General features: G+C 47.5%; 2 protein-coding genes across 6 annotated transcripts in view; one reads left to right on the top strand and one right to left on the bottom strand.

The window, feature by feature from the left end:
- Positions 1–16,982, top strand: part of MEGF6 (multiple EGF like domains 6) — a 213,913-nt gene that overhangs the window by 38,886 nt on the left and 158,045 nt on the right. For 3 of the 4 annotated variants that reach the window (XM_081923410.1, XM_081923409.1, XM_081923412.1), the window contains exon 4: positions 1,418–1,522. The exons of the other annotated variant lie outside the window; for it this stretch is intronic. In XM_081923410.1, coding sequence (XP_081779536.1) covers positions 1,418–1,522 — 105 coding nt within the window. The remainder of the gene's footprint in view (positions 1–1,417; positions 1,523–16,982) is intronic. 4 annotated transcript variants of the gene reach the window in all.
- MRPS16 (mitochondrial ribosomal protein S16) overlaps positions 1–16,982 on the bottom strand; it is a 249,029-nt gene that overhangs the window by 218,099 nt on the left and 13,948 nt on the right. The window contains exon 1 of one of the 2 annotated variants that reach the window (XM_081923936.1): positions 14,859–14,862. The exons of the other annotated variant lie outside the window; for it this stretch is intronic. The gene's annotated coding sequence lies outside the window, so the exon portion shown is untranslated. Of the gene's footprint in view, positions 1–14,858; positions 14,863–16,982 lie in introns of those variants that run through there. 2 annotated transcript variants of the gene reach the window in all.

Raw genomic sequence — 16,982 nt, 5'->3', positions numbered from 1 at the left:
CTGTTGTACCCCATTGTACCAAAGTGGTTCACCAGAAGTGGCTTAGTCATGCTGGCCACATGACCCGGAAGCTGTATGGCGGCTCCCTCGACCAATAAAGTGAGATGAGTGCCGCAACCCCAGAGTCAGTCACGACTGGACCTAATGCTCAGGGGTCCCTTTATCTTTACCTTTATGTAATTCTGTTGTACCCCATTGTACCAAAGTTGCTCGTGATTTTTGGCTTTTGCTACTGCTGAAGAGATCCTCCTCCTCCTCCTCCTCCTCCTTCCAACAATGAAAAAGGTCCTTCTAGTGCAGGGGTAGGCAACCTAAGGCCTGTGGGCCGGATGCGGCCCAATTGCCTTCTCAATCGAGCCCGCAGATGGTTCAAGAATCATCATGTTTTTACATGAGTAGAATGTGTGCTTTTATTTAAAATGCATCTCTGGGTTATTTGTGGGGCATAGGAATTGGTTCATTTTTTCCCCTCCAAAATATAGTCCAGCCCACCACATGGTCTGAGGGATGGTGGACCGGCCCATGGCTGAAAATGGTTGCTGACCCCTGTTCTAGTGGTATGACGCAATATGGTAGGGTTGCCCTATTTCAAAAAGTATAAATTCGGACACAAAAATTGTTGAGCTTTTTTGTTCTGCTGCATAGTATAGCGGGCTGGCTGCAGGAGGGTAGTGGCAAATTCGGAAGTGCGAGGTCCCTTCAGGATAGTCACAGCTACACTCCCTTCTAAGATTATGCAATTTCCTTATAATTATACAATAATAATAACTAGGGACACATTATACTGATCAAGGCAGATAGCATGCACAGCTAGATCTGTGGACATACATAGCAAATGATTTGGAGTTCCCTGAGACCTTCTTTTGCGGTGACTTAAGCTGTGTTGCCCCTAGAAGTTCCATTGCACATGGCGGAACTTCCACGCCATTTTTTTTGGAAATGCTTAGCTGTGAGGTGTACAAAAGAGCAACTTCTTGGCGCTCTTCCCATACTTTCTCCAGAACAACCCGAGAGCAGGTATCCTTGAACTCTGATGATGGCTTCCTGCTTGCCCAAATGGAGGCTAGAGAAGTGTGTGAGAACGTCTGTAAAAACTAGGTGAAATTTGCATTTCTTGATCTGCCCCACTTTTGCCTTTCTGCCCACTGCCAGCAGGCATTCTCTGGAAGCTCGTCCAGAAAGGATTTTTTGCTCTTGTGCTGAGAATGGCCTCCAATTCATATTCTAGAGTGTCAGTCAATGGTCTCATCGAATCATAGAGCTGAACGGGACCACAAGAGTCAGCCCCCAGCAATGCAGAAATCTTTCACCCTCTGTGGGGCTCAAACCCACAACCCTGAGATTAAGAGTCTCCTACTCTACTGAGTTATCCAGTGCATCCATATCTCATATGGTCATCTGTCTTTTTCTTTTTAAGCTGTCTGCAGTTACGGCATGTGTTTCAATGGAGGCAAGTGTGCGGAAGGCTCCTCTCAGGTCTGCCACTGCCCTGCAGGCTTCCAGGGCCCCAGCTGTCAATATGGTGAGTAGCTGCTTCAAACTGACCCTTGCGTCCATGTCAGTCTTAAGGTGGAGCTGCCTCTCCACCTGAGTTGGAGACCTGGCTTGGCACACACAGCAGGCTGTTGGGAGTCGACTCCTAAGTGGATGACAACTGTTATGTATTGAGGTTTTCACCCTGGCCACCAGGGATATTGTGTATATAGTTTTCACTCAGGTCCACATAAGTTAATTTAGGCGGGAAACCCTGGGGGTGGTGTTGTTACAATGTTGACAGCCATGCGGAAAGCAGGCCGGCTGAGCTGTTCAGTTCAGTTCAGTTCAGTTCAGTTCAGTTCAGTTCAGTTCCAGCTTACTATAAAGAACCACTTGGAGAAATCTCTGTGTCGACTGCTATGTCCACCCACAACTTACTACTGGTGACGAAGTTGGGATTCGAACCCACGCGTGCAAAGCACAATGGATTAGCGCTTTGGACCTTGAGGGACTGTTTGCCCAATTTTCCAATGCCTGAAATAATTTAATATATAGTTGTGTTCATATATGCTTGTACAAATGGCAGCTGCTAGTGGCCAGCATAAACATGTCTCTTACATATTTGTCTATCTCCAACCTGGCTTGTGCAACATGCCAAGCCGAACTATATAATCATCTTGGTGCTGACCTGCTGATTTGGAATAATTCTTACTGCTGCTCTTGCTGTGTCACCCTCTCTTTTTTACATCCCAAGTCTCCTAGCGAGGTCTCCCTCTTATGTTTGCACGTGTGTGTGATGTCTGAGCGCCGCCGACTGCAATCCTGTATTTGGAAGCGAGACGCAGTCTCCTCTGCCTTTTTGCCAGTTTCCATTGATTCACAACAGCTGAGGAGAGGGAGCAGTTAGGTCATCATAGCAAGAGAGGTTCTCTCTGGGAAAGACCCCGCTAAGTGCTCCTTACATCCCGTAATTCGGAGAGATCTTCCAGTTGGCACGATACATGTGTCTCTTCCTACCTCCAGGAACAAACTTCAGGGATCGCACACATACACCCATGATGCACACACACACACACAAACCCACAGCTAGATCACACAATTTTCTTTTTAAGTAACCTGACCTTAGGCATGCTTGCTTGGGAACTCGGGGTCAATACATTCAATGGGGCACATTTCTGAGCAGGTATGTTTTATGGCTCAGACAGCATGTTACAAAGGAGGCGTGTGAATGCCTCTCTCTCTTTAACCCCCCCCCCTGCCCCAGCCAAACAGCTGCACAGTGAGTTGAGGGGTGGGGGGAGAGACTGAGGTGAATCAGGATTTAGGGAAATGGTCTGGAAGGGGGGGAGAGCTTAATTCCCTACATACCACATATCTGCTAACATTTCTCCAATGAAAATATGGGATGTGGGTGGCGCTGTGGGTTAAACCACAGAGCCTAGGGCTTGCCGATCAGAAGGTCGGTGTTTCGAATCCCCGCAATGGGGTGAGCTCCCATTGCTTGGTCCCAGCTCCTGCCAACCTAGCAGTTCAAAAGCACGTCAAAGTGCAAGTAGATAAATAGGTACCACTCCGATAGGAAGGTAAACGGCGTTTCCGTGTGCTGCTCTGGTTCACCAGAAGTGGCTTAGTCATGCTGGCCACGTGACCCGGAAGCTGTACGCCGGCTCCCTCGGCCAATAAAGCGAGATGAGCGCCGCAACCCCAGAGTCGGTCACGTCTGGACCTAATGGTCAGGGGTCCCTTTATCTTTAAACAACAACAACAACAACGATGACAATATGTTGGTGGCTTCCAACATATATAAAAACATAATACAGTGGTACCTTGGTTCTCAAACAACTTGGATCCCAAACACTGCAAACCTGGAAGCATGTGTTCTGGTTCGCAAACCTTTTTCGGAAGCCAAACATACTCCGTTTTGAGTGTTGCACTTCCGATTTGAGTGCCACACTTCTGTTTTGAGTGTTACGCTGAGATCTGTCAGTTTTTGCTATTTTTTTTAATTTTGTTTTTGCGGCTCTTTTTTGTTGCTTTTGTGACTGTGTGGAACCCAGTTCAGCTACTGATTGATCGCTTGTGTGACTGCAGTACATTGTTTACTGCTTTCATTTTATGGATCAATGGTCTTGTCAGACAGTAAAATTCATGTTAAATTGCTGTTTTAGGGGTTGTTTTTAAAAGTCTGGAACAGATTAATCCATTTTGCATTACTTTCTATGGGAAAGCGTGCCTTGGTTTTGGAACGCTTTGGTTTTGGAACGGACTTCCCGAATGGATTAAGTATGAGAACCAAGTTACCACTGTAAAACATCCTACTGGGACAATGTCAGAGATTGAACCTGGAACCTTCTGTGTGTGAAGGAACTGCTCTGCCACTAAGCTATCTCGCTTCCTCCGATGTTAAGTCTTGCGGGAGTATGCAGAGTGGTGATGGGCCTCAAGAACCTCCGTTGCTGAGTGCACACATCCATTTCATGCTTTGGGGAGTCCTGATTACAGGAGAATCATGAACTCATCTGGTTAGGTGGGTTTTAGCTGCTGATTCAGCATGCTTTCTCCCTCCTTCCCCTTTCTTTCATGGTACATCTGTTTTCATGAACTGTAATTATCATTACAGGTGACAATATAGAAGCACTATCAAGGCATTTGAAGTCTCTTTCAGATAATCTGTTGAAAGCAGATGCAATTCTCTACACACACACACACACACACACACACACACGAGTGTGCGCAAGAGAGAGCACAAATATCATGCTGTTGCAAGAGACCTTTTGTTATCTGTGGGTGTGGTGTGTTCAGCAGGGCTCATGATCCTCTCCTGCAAAATATATTCCCCCTTTCTCTCTGCATAACTTCCACTGCATGCTCCGTTCCAAACTGAAAGAATATCCCAATTTTTCTATCTTTTCCACTGCACGTTCTTGGAAGTAAATGCCAACTGCATCGCAACTCAAAAGTAAGTTCCATTTGCTTCAGTGGGACTTGTTTTCTGGTCAGCGTAGATGGCAGCCTCCCCTAGTTGGGCCCCCTTGAGCTGTCAGTGGACTCCCAACTCTCTTTGAGTCCCAGGCCTAGATGGGTTGGTGGTCAGGACTGATGGGAGTTGTAGCCCGAAGCATCTGGGGGCACCGGGTTGGGGAAAGTTGGTGTACTGGGTTGCCCACCAGGAGAGCTCTTTATAATGCACATTTCCTCAGAGATAAGTGCCATGCTGTTCTGTGAGATTTATTACTGACTAGTTACTACAACCGTGTATCCCACAAAAGGCAGCGATTGCCTCTGATTTGGATGGCTTCTAGTGAAGAATGCATAGAGGCTATCAATGACTCCCCTAAAATAGATTATACTTTCTGCAACAAGGAAAGTGAGGGGAAAACCCATTAGAAAGTGTAGGATAAGACATGCTTCACTCAAAGTTGTACGATCTCCACATACAAGAACTTGGAACAAATGCAAATAGCTCTATAGCTCTCCTTCAGGCTTCATTCCAGTGAATGAGAACAAATGCAGGTTGTCATGAGTGCACATCCCAGATCAAGGCTTATGTCCAGCGCTACTCAAGAGTAGACCCAATGAAGTTAATGGACCTAAGTTTGGGACTCATTAATTCCAGGGGGCCGGCTCTGAGTAGAATCTAGTTGGCAGTGACTCCAAATGGCTCCTTGGCTGCTGAGCTGATGCAGAAAGTCTGAGGAACATAAGAAGACCCAGCTGGATCTAGTCCAGCATCTCACAGGTGCCCCTTATGAGAAACCTCAAGCAAGACACAAGCACAAGAACACTCTCCTCTTTTGCCATTTCCAGCAACTAGTATTCAGAAGCACTCTGACAACGGAGGCAGGGCATAGCCATCATTGTTAGTTTCCATCAAAAGCCCTCTTCATGGATTTGTCTAATCCTTTTTCAAAACCACCCAAGTTGGTGGTCATCACTGCCTCCTGTGGAAGTGAGTTCCAAAGTTTAGCTTTGCACTAGGAGGAGTTTGGATTTGATATCCTGCTTTATCACTACCCGAAGGAGTCTCAAAGCGGCTAACATTCTCCTTTCCCTTCCTCCCCCACAACAAACACTCTGTGAGGTGAGTGAGGCTGGGAGACTTCAGAGAAGTGTGACTAGCCCAAGGTCACCCAGCAGCTGCATGTGGAGGAGCGGGGAATCGAACCTGGTTCACCAGATTACAAGTCCACCACTCTTAACCACTACACCACATTGGCTCTACATGAAGAAGGACTTTCTTTTATCTGCCCTGACTCTTTCAGTACTCAACTTTGTTGAATGTTCACAGCTTCTAGTATTATGAGGAGGGGGGGACTTTTACTATAAACCTAGGGACTCTCAGGGACCCCCTTCCTGGGAGTAGCTTTCAAAGAAACTTGCTCACCTTTTCTCTAAACTCAAATGTTCCGAATGCTACAACCTTTCCTCGTAGCAGAGTTCCTCCCCCCCCCCTTGATCTTCCCCTAAGGAAGGACCCTTGGATTTCTAGAGCCAATGTGGTGTAGTGGTTAACCTGTCAGACTAGGACCTGGGAGACCAGGGTTCAAATCCCCACTCAGCCATGAAGCTCACTGAGCCAATGCCGCTCAGCTGGACCTACCTCACAGGGTTGTTGTGGGGACTAACCATGTGAGCATCTTGGAGAAAAAGATGGGATACAAATGCAAAAACAACAACAACAACAACAACAAAAACGAATTTCCTACCATGTAGGGGTACATGCAGGATTTATTTTCCTGTGTGCACACTTTGCCCTTAGGGCTGACGCCAAGATAGTCATTGCCTCCCCTCCTAAATTCTGGTATCAGATGGCGTGCAAAACAGCAGTTTTAGGCCGAGCCAAATAGCAATATGCTTTTCTGGCCCTGGCTCTTGTACGTCCCGTTAATGACCTGCCTAAAACTCACAGACAGAAATAATGGATTTCCCTTGCTATTAAAACGGGAGTTACATCGGTCCAGGTGTAGATGGTTTGTTGCAGACGATTTTATAGAAGGCTATTTCTCCCCCTCCTATTAAAATCCATGTTTTAGCTCCTTTCAAATACTGGTTTTTTTCTTTCAGTTTCTTCATTATGTAGCTCAGGAGTGGGGGAAGTGATGGGGAGTGTAATCATAGAGTTGTAAGGGACCCCAAAGGTCATCTAATCCAAACCCCTGCTGTCAGAGCTGCCCAAGGTCCCAGCTCACAGAGGACCAACGCCAGTTCTTGTTATATACAAAAGTCTTTATTAAGGTTCAGTTTCGATTCCAAAGCCGCGGCGCACAGCTCTACGTCTCAACGCTAGACCGCTGAAGCTCCGTCTGAATCTCCTCCCCCCAGACACCAGTTCAAGACCCTAGCCTTGCTCCACCTCCTCCTTTGCTCCTTTCTCCTCTGGGTCCTTCTGCCCGCTGGGGTGCTGCCCTTTCTGGACTCTTCTGATGCTGAGTCCGCGGATTCTTCCCCCTCCCTCCGGCGTGCTTTAGGACCTGGCTCCCAGTCTGCACTCCCGGCTGTCCCGTGCGCCTGTGCATTTGAACTTGGCTCGCGCGCCCAGCCGGTAACCTTCCTCCTGACCGTTACGCTGCTCCTTTCACTGCTTCCCCCTTCGGGGGAGCTAGCTGGCTCTGACTTCCCCTCTGTTCCCTCACTCAGCGATAGGGGCGTGGTCAGTCCTGACTCATCTTCTCTTTCCCCTGAAGGGGAAGCCGGCCCTGACACGTGGGACCCTTCCCCCCCGCTACGCTCCGGTGGGGAAGATGGTCCCGATCTCCAGCTGCTGCTTTGGGAGTCGCCGCTGGTTCCTTGCTCCTGGTGTCTCCCTCCCGGGAACCCCCTTGCTCTGGCTATGGGTGCCCCCTTCTGTGAATCTTCCGACTCACTGGACAGACTCATGGAATCTCTTGCCCCACTGTCTTCCTCACCTACACTGCCCTCGGATTGTTCCCCTTCGCTCTCCGCTTCCTCCTTCCCCTGTGCCTCCACTCCTGAACCCCTGACACCTGCAATGCAGGAATCTTCACTAAAGGGGCCGTAACAGATGGCCATCCATGGATCAGAGGAAGTGGGGTGTCTGTCCTTCAGCCCCAAGGCCAGTTCTCTTCTGTGGGTGACATGCCCGCAGTGGGCGGGGCCAGAGGCAAAAATGGGAGGGGCAGCAAATGCAGATATTTCTTTTATACAGTAGGCAGGCAGAAGCAGCCATCCCTTGATAGCAAGTGCCAAGTCTCTCGCCTCTCCAGGTTCTTCTTCCTGAAGAAGCTCCTTTATGAAGGTTCTTGGAACTGGAAGTGGTCTGCAAGCTTACAAAACCTTACCTTTTTAGTCCAAGGGCCGCAGCCCCTTCTGGGCACACTTTCAGGGGCTGTATGCCAATGGTGGGTGGAGTCTGAGGTCAAAGTGGGTGGAGCAACAACTGTAAATGTTTACCTTTGTACCGTAGGCTAGTTTCCATGCACATTTCCATGCCTCTATTCAAGCAAGCAAGGATCACGATCAGATCAAGGACACATTCCAGCCAGGCTAAAACACTCAAAGTGTATGTGAAGCAAGAACAGGGAAGAGTGTAGCCTGAGGAGAGTTCTGAAGGCCACATTTGTATGTGGGCCTGAGGTTCCCCTATCGTAAATGCAGTATTATGCAGCTACCTGTTCCATCTGTACCTTGGATACAAATGCCAGTGTGGTGTAGTGAGCCAGTGTGGTGTAGTGGTTAAGAGGAATAGACTCATAATCTGGGGAACCGGGTTTGCTTCCCCGCTCCTCCACATGCAGCTGCTGGGTGACCTTGGGCTAGTCACACTTCTCTGAAGTCTCTCAGCCCCACTCACCTCACAGAGTGTTTGTTGTGGGGGAGGAAGGGAAAGGAGAATGTTAGCCGCTTTGAGACTCCTTCGGGTAGTGATAAAGCGGGATATCAAATCCAAATTACTACTCTTCCTCTTCTTCTTCTTCTTCTTCTTCTTCTTCTTCTTCTTCTTCTTCTTCTTCTTCCATTTCTTTGCAGTGGGAACTGTTGTGATGTAGTATCAGGATGGCAAGGACTTTCTCGGCCGCAAAAGGCCCCTCTTTTTGCATTGGGGAAAATTCCACCTTCTTGCAAGAGGGGCCTTCCTTTCCTGCCTTCCCCCCAACATTGATTGGGGAAGCGGGTGGAGGTTGGATTTCTCCAAACAGCTGAGTAATGAGCTTGTGTGGCTATTGCACCGAGAGAACCATCTGGAGAGGCCCCAAGAACAAGCCGTTTTTCTCCTTCTCGGCGAGGTTGCCAGGTTGAAATTTCCTTCCCCAAATGTATTCCCCCTGCTTGCGCTCTCCCTCCCCTTGAAACAAAGAGCTCCTTTAGTCGGAGGCCAGGCCTTCTGTTCTGTTTGATGGCGAGGTCCCCGCAGAGCTGTAACAAGCTTATGGGCTTTGCTGCTGGAATTTGGTCCCGAGCGCAGATACATCTTCCTGAATTCCATTATGTGCTCAAGGTGGCTTTGAGTTGGCTCCGCGGATATCCCCCTGGGCCAAGGGGAGAATGTGGACAGGAAAGCAATCTTCCCGTGCACCCCCCCCCGAGGGGTGGGGTGGGGGGAGAGATGAAAGCCCTTCTGACTCGCTTGGGGGCTTCCTGGCAAACTAATCTTCATAGCCCTTTGTGTAAAAGAAGACCCGAGCCGCCGCACGTGGAGACGTGTGATGCAGCAGATAAGCTACAGATGCTGGGCTCAGCATGGAGATGAGGCAGGCAGCCTGGCCTGTTTAGTTTGCTGGTTGCATCTAGCCAGAGATCATCCTGTGCTGGTTTGCAGGGACTTTCATCCATAGTCACGTGCAGTTCATGGAATCCTAGAATTGCAGAGTTGGAAGGGGCATCTAGTCCAAATCCCTGAAATGCAGGAATCACAGGTAAAGAATCCCTGCTTGGAAGATGTCCTAGAGAGCGAGCTGGGTTGGTCCGTTGCAGCAAAACCCAACCCGGGATCGTGTGGCACCTTGAAGGCTAACATGATGGCATGTTAGGTTTTGTAGACTTGAGCCCATTCTGCCAGGTGCATGAAATCTTATCCACAAATATAAAGCAGGGCTGGGTGGATCTAACAGTTTTAGTTTCTCTCCGTTTGTCGTTCTTCCAATCTTCAATTTGGTTATCCACATTTCTGCATTGATTTGTACTTTTTAAAAAACAACCCTGCGTGAAAATTCATCAGTGAATTTTTCTAATAGTACCTCGGGTTAAGAAATTTGCTTCAGGATAAGAACAGAAATCGTGCTCCGGTGGCGCAGCAGCAGCAGTAGGAGGCCCCATTAGCTAAAGTGGTGCTTCAGGTGAAGAAGAAGAAGAAGAAGAAGAAGAAGAAGAAGAAGAAGAAGAAGAAGAAGAAGAGTTTGGATTTGATATCTCACCTTTCACTCCCCTTCAGGAGTCTCAAAGCGGCTAACAATCTCCTTTCCCTTCCTCCCCCACAACAAACACTCTGTGAGGTGAGTGGGGTTGAGAGACTTCAAAGAAGTGTGCCTGGCCCAAGGTCACCCAGCAGCTGCATGTGGAGGAGCGGAGACTCGAACCCGGTTCCCCAGATTACAAGACTACCGCTCTTAACCACTACACCACACTGGCTCTCAAGAACACTTTCAGGTTAAGAACGGACCTCCGGAACGAATTAAGTACTTAACCCGAGGTACCACTGTATACAGGATAAAGCCCTCTCACCTGTGCACATCAAGCAAGCCTCTGTAAAATACTCAGCAGGGCCTCCCCTGCAGATTTTAATACCTGGACAGCTTTGTAATGAGACAGAAGGTCCTTCAAATAGCCTGGCCTCAAGCCTTTTGGGGCTCCAAGAGTTAAAACGAATGTAGCCCAGGTGGATAACATTTAGTTACCAGGGGTGTATTGAAAGATCAAGTGATGGGTTCCTGATCCTATGGACTTGTAAGCAGCCTAGCTGCTGACTTTGCAGCAACTGCAGCTACCAGATGCTCTTCAAGGCTAGCCACACATAGAGCTCCAGATCACCAATGCATTGAGCATATATCCTGATTGGCTGGCACAAAGCTTAGGGAAAAGTTAGATTATGCCCTGACTTTACTGAGCACCAGTTCTTATTGGTTTGCAGGGACATTATATGACTACGAACATTCATTCTGATTTGCTTGCACAATATTTATGCCCCCAATATTTGTTCAGTCCCCCAATTTTCAGAGCATTTTGCTGTCACCTTTCTAACTACAAAAAATTGATTTCTTTTTAAAAGTGAGCTTCTTGTGCTCAGTCAATGGAGTGCTTGAATTCACTTTAATTGTGCAAGTCTGAATGCTGACCATTTTGAAGTGACCTGGATGTGATGTGGCTGAGACCTTTTATAGATGACCTGTCTGTTGAGCCTTCATCCTGACTTGTTGGCAGGGAGGCAAAATGATGTTGCACTTTCCCAGTGCATTTTCACATCAAGCTCCTTATCTGGAAAAGTCAGTTAGGTTGGGAGAACAAGAGTTTCATGCCAACTTGAATTGTGCAACCTGAATTTTCTGGGATGTGATTGGAGCCCACCTACAAATAGTAACAGATTATTATTATTATTATTATTATTATTATTATTATTATTATTATCGTTATTAATTACTTTACCTTTTTCCCTGAGAGGAACCTAAGGCAGCTTACAGATAAATAGGAGCAGCTGAAAACATAGGAAGCAAACAAACAAGCAACCATTAAAAAACAATGAAACATTAACAGAATTCCTATCTGAAATGTAGGAAATCTTTCATCTTTTCATATTTTTACACGTTAAATTTGCAGACAAAAAATTAATAACCATTACCATCAAGTGAAAGGGATTCTAAGGATTCTAAGGATTGCAGCCAACCAAGTTTTACTCAGAGTAGACCCAGTGAAATTAATGGACCCAAGTTAGTCATGCCCAATTAATGGACCCAAGTTACTCATGCCCATTCATTTCAGCGGGCAACAACTCTTGGGTGCAACAGCTGTTGGATACAATCCTGAATGTATTCCTGCAAACATGCTTCTTGTTGCTTCCCCCACTGGGGAGTCTAGGAGTACCAGAGGGTCAAACATACACTCTGCAGCTACGAGCATAATCTTTCACTGGGAGTGCAACCCCTTCCAGAACAGATAGTATCCCAGTTCCTGAGCCAGATTTTCCAATGACCAACAGCATGTGGTGTGCTGAGTGGGGGAGCAAAGCAAGTCTTTAATGTCTGATCCATCTGGCTCCCTGAAGCTTCTGCAGAGAGCTTTGTGTGGAAATAAAGGAGTTGGGGAGACGTTTCTGGTACTTTGGAGACTGACCTTTCCAAACATAAGAGCATCAACTTTGAACCTTTTTTTTTTGCCAAGGGGAAGAAAGCAGTGGAGTATACTCCTGTATTGTTTTTCTTCCCAAAAATACAGACATTTTTGACCTCTGGACCTTGAACTGGGCCACAGATCCCCCTTGTTGCTCACACAAGGTGAGATGTTCCAGGTACCAGGATGCAGCTCATTGGAAGATGTGGAGCAGCAGCCTGGGCTGCCATGGTGAAAGGTCAGGGCACTTTTTGTGCCCAGACACGGGTGGCGCTGTGGGTTAAACCACAGAACCTAGGGCTTGCCGATCAGAAGGTCGGTGGTTCGAATCCCCGCAATGGGGTGAGCTCCCGTTGCTCGGTCCCTGCTCCTGCCAACCTAGCAGTTTGAAAGCATTTCAAAGTGCAAGTAGATAAATAGGTACCGCTCCAGCGGGAAGGTAAACGGCGTTTCCGTGTGCTGCTCTGGTTTGCCAGAAGTGGCTTAGTCATGCTGGCCACATGACCCAGAAGCTGTACGCCGGCTCCCTCGGCCAATAAACTGAGATGAGTGCCGCAACCCCAGAGTCGGTCACGACTGGACCTAATGGTCAGGGGTCCCTTTACCTTTACATTCTGCATGCATGCCTGTGCCCTGCCCTGATTTGTGTGAGCAGAGGTTACTCATCCTCCCATCATTTGATCACAATTCCATGCTTTCCAATGCCTTCCCCCTCCAACGTTTGTAACTGCAAAAATCCTCTGCAAAAAATTCCCCAAGAGGAATGCTTGTTCCAGGGTGATAGAATGCTTCAATCTGCTTTTAATTGCAAGCCTAAATTTCTGACACGAGCTCACACCCTCTGCAAAATGCAGACTGTCTGGCGGTAACTGAAGTGTGAAAGCTGGCGATCGTATTAGTTTGGTTGGTATGAATCAGAATTCACCAAGTTCAAGTTCCTTAGGCACCCGTACTAAAGAAAAACTAGACCTTAGCAGTTCCCTTTTCTTTGAGACAAACGTATCCTCACAATGGATTGTCTGATTCCATAGAATAGCTGCCATATTAATTTTTTTCTGAATGAAGAGGTGGAGTGTGTTTGCGTGTGAAAACGAAGCAGGGTACTTATCTCCAGTCTTAGCGCACCAGAAATAGACAAGATCCAAGGAGAAGGTAGAAGAAACAACGTCATGTGAATAACTTGCAGCCCTTTGGGAGAAAAGTAAGAGAGCTGGGATAGCTCAGTCGGTAGAGCACAAGGCTTGTAATCTCAAGGGTCACGGGTTCAAGTCTCACATTGCAGGGGTTGGACTAGATGACCCTTGTGCTCCCTTCCAACTCTACAATTCTATGATTCTAGACACCTTTCTACTTCTCCATACTGGGACAATCTTGAGTCAACCTTAATATCACTGTAAGTGTTCCCCCCACCCTATTAGGTAAAGGTAAAGGGACCCCTGACCATTTGGTCCAGTTGTGGCCGACTCTGGGGTTGTGGCGCTCATCTCACTTTATTGGCCGAGGGAGCCGGCATACAGCTTCCGGGTCATGTGGCCAGCATGACTAAGCCGCTTCTGGCGAACCAGAGCAGCGCACGGAAACGCCATTTACCTTCCCGCTGGAGCGGTACCTATTTATCTACTTTCACTTTGAAGTGCTTTCGAACTGCTAGGTGGACAGAAGAAGGGACTGAGCAATGGGAGCCCACCCCATTGCGGGGATTCGAACTGCTGACCTTCTGATCAGCAAATCCTAGGCTCTGTGATTTAACACACAGCACCACCTGTGTCCCTCACCCCATTAGTTACATTGCAGTATTTCTGGTTTTTCCATTTTGGTCATTACCTTCATAGCATATTAGGTGGCGGTGGGGGAGTAAAATTGGCTCATGCCTCCGGTTTTGTTCTTGTGGATTTCCCTCTTTGTTCATCCCCTCTTTTTTTGTTTGGTGATTTCCCGGCTCTGACAGGTAAAGTGGGGTGGGGGAGCAGGAGGAGAGAGGAAAGCAAGGCTCCGCTTTGCCCTGAGTTATCTGCTTGTCCATCGGCCAAGTACTAGGTATTTAATAGTTGGCAAGCAGATAGCACCAGACACTTTGATGGAGAGGCTGGGAAGGGAAGCAAGCCAACATATTAGAGGAGCTTATTGAGTTGTGCAAGGAAGTTTGGTAAATGCATTTAAATGGGGGGGGGGGAGTGGAATGCACTCAGGACAAAAGGAGTGTTTGGAGATTCCCTTTTAAAATTTATTTTTACTTTTTAAAATGGGGATTGGGGACGGGGTCCTCCAGATGTTGGTGGACTCCAGCTCCCATCAGCATGGTTGATGGTCAGGGATGATGGGAGCTGTAGTTGAGCAACTTCTGGAGGACCAAGGGCTCCCAAAGCCCTGATCTAAGGGCAGAACAAATCTGCCAAGGATTCTTGAGCTGTGGTTCCTGCATTGCATAGGCTTGGACCGGATGGTTCTGTGTATTTGGCTGCAGAAGCAAGGGGTGGTGGAGGACCAGAGTTTGTTAGAGCCAGAATGGTGCAATGGTTAGAACGTTGGACTAGATTATGAGAGACGAGGGCTCAGACCCCCACTCAGGCACGAAGGTCACCTTGGGACAAGTCCCTGCCTCTCAGCCAGACCTATCTCTCAGGGTTGTTGTGTGGATACATGGAGAAGCAGGGGAGAGAACTGTTTGGGCTGCCTTGAGTTCCTTAAAGGCAAGGTGGGAAACAAACATAATAATGCTAGTTAATGATCACAAATTAATGATTCCACTGAACATGTGCAAAAGCATGCAGGGTTAGAGATTTGTAGCGAAGAAGTGATGACAGAGGACGAGTCTCATTAATCACTTCCTCATCTGGGATGGCAGAAGACCATTGTCTCAGAGGATGAGTGCAATTGAAATCAGGTTTTAAATATTTTTTCGGCTGCAAACAACAAGCTTTACCTAGAATAGTTTCACTTCTTACAAGAGTTACATATATATGTATCTCACCCATCATCACCACCATCACCAATTTGTTATGTTAAGAAGAGGAAAGCCAAGAAGCCCTCCAAGTTCTCAGCTCATTAACTTGATTTATACACCTGGAGCAAAAAGTTCAGGCAGCTGAAAAATCTGTTATTTTAAGGTCCTGCTTTTCGTTTGTTGAAGCCAACTGGTCTTTTCTTTTGCTTTCCTCTGGAGCTCTGGTGAGTCATGTTTACAGGGTGAGTGGGAGGTTGAAATCAGGTGGGAGTTGACAAATCCTGTCCACACCAGGGGTGCTTAGCCCAGCCATATCAGTCTCAGGATTAGGCAGTTGAAGAGGATAGTCTAGTAGGGTAAATAGGGTGTTGCCCCACCAACCCCAGTTTGCCCTCAGCCAGGCCTGCCTGCCTTCTTCCTTACAACCACTGAGAGGGTGTTCCATCTGTCACCAGCTCTGGCTCCCCCTACTGTTTGTCTCCCTCCCTTCCACCCTATCAGCCGCAATGAGCATCTGTCACCACTGGGATGATCCTGGGGACAGTCGTATGTGGAGCCCATAGCCTTGGTTCTCCTAATAGTAGCTTGGCTAACCTCTAGCTAGCCACAAGCTGTGTTCACTAACACAACCGCTCTCTCTCTAAGTCCTCTGGCAGGTGTAGAGGCAGTGGGAGAGAGGTGAGATCTCTCTCCTCTGAGTTTACAGGAGGGGAGTGGGTGGGAGAGCCTCCTGCTGTTTCTTGTCCAAAGCACATAAAAATATATCTCCCTTCAGCCCTCTGTGTGTGTGTGTGCTAGAGGGCTTGAGAAACAAGCAGTGGGGAGAGTATCTTATCTCACTCACACTGAGTTTGGAGAAGGTGAGAAACAGAGGAGCTGGTGGGCGAGCAGGAATCCTGTTGATTCTTCACCTCTCCATTCCAACACACACTTTTTGAGCAGATCTACACATTTGATCAGCAAGCATAGGTCACAGGATCATAGAATTGTAGCATTGGAAGGAATCCAAAGGGTCATCTGGTCCAGCCTCTACAATTGCAGGAATCACAATGTGGGATCTCCCTCTTTATTCCACCCCCCCTTGAACCCTCATATCTGCCAACTAAAGTAAAAAATGCATACCCTTAGAATGAAAGAATTCAGAGCCCAGGAGTTTGCCTCAAGTAGGGAAGTAAGCAGATAGTAAATTTTCATCCCATCTTGTGTTCTGTGCAACCAGCACTGTTTCCATTCTGCTACAGTTCAGCTTCTGCTGAAACCTAAATGAGTCATCCTGCTATCCACTGTGGCTAAAACTACTCTGATTAATTCCATAATTGATTCCAATGCATTTCAGAGGAAGGGAAACAGCAAAAACAAAAGGGGTTTGGACTAGGTGATCTCAAAGATTCCTTCCTTCTTAACTGCTGTGATTCCACAGTAAGTTTTGGTGTGATCTCTATGGCTAAACTATGGAACAGACTCTCACAAGTGGCAGTGATGGCAACCAACATGGGTACCTATGAGATAGGATTAGAAATTCATGGAGGAGGAGGAGGCTGTTCGTATGCTTCTTAACTCTAGTTGTTGGAAACCACAGAAGGGGAGAATGCTGTTGTGCTCAGGTCGTGCTTGTAGACATCCAAAAATGGGCATCTTGTTGGTCACTGTGAGAATAGGCTATTGGACTAGATGGGGCATGGTTTTTCTTCCAGTCTTGACTTCCTTCCTTCCTTCCTTCCTTCCTTCCTTCCTTCCTTCCTTCCTTCCTTCCTTCCTTCCTTCCTTCCTTCCTTCCTTCCTTCCTTCTTTCTTCCAGGAACCCTTTTAAATGTAGCCTCTAATTTTCAACAACACCCCTTCCCCGCAGCTCAGAGTGGCTTATGCAACAATTCAAGAAGCCAAGCAATGTTGAAAATGTGCTAATTAGTGATTATGTGTGTTCTGAGAATAACCAACAACGCAGTAAGCTTTGGTGGTATAACTAATGAGGGGCATGGCAGAAAGGGAGGCCCCTCCCCCCCCTGCCCTCCATCCGTGGGTCCCCTTCAGATGCTTTCGAAGCTGTGTGCATTCCAGCCACCCCTGCATTCTTCCTTGCGGTTCTTGAACTGTACTTACTCTGCACAACGTCAAGCTGAAACAGGGCTCCTTGATAGCAGCATTTTGTCTGCTTTCGGAGGAGAAGCTTTTGCTGACAAGCAGTGTAAACGGTTGCAACAGCTGGCAGGAGCTACACAGGCGGGCCCTGGTCTCCAGAAATGTTTGAACGTTGACTGGTTTTGCTTGTCAGATGCAGATGATG

This window comes from Podarcis melisellensis (assembly GCF_964234715.1).
Source record: "Podarcis melisellensis genome assembly, chromosome: 8".
In the NCBI taxonomy this organism is placed as follows: domain Eukaryota; kingdom Metazoa; phylum Chordata; class Lepidosauria; order Squamata; family Lacertidae; genus Podarcis; species Podarcis melisellensis.
Note: the sequence above shows the minus strand (reverse complement) of the source record. Positions and strands in the feature narration are given on the sequence as shown.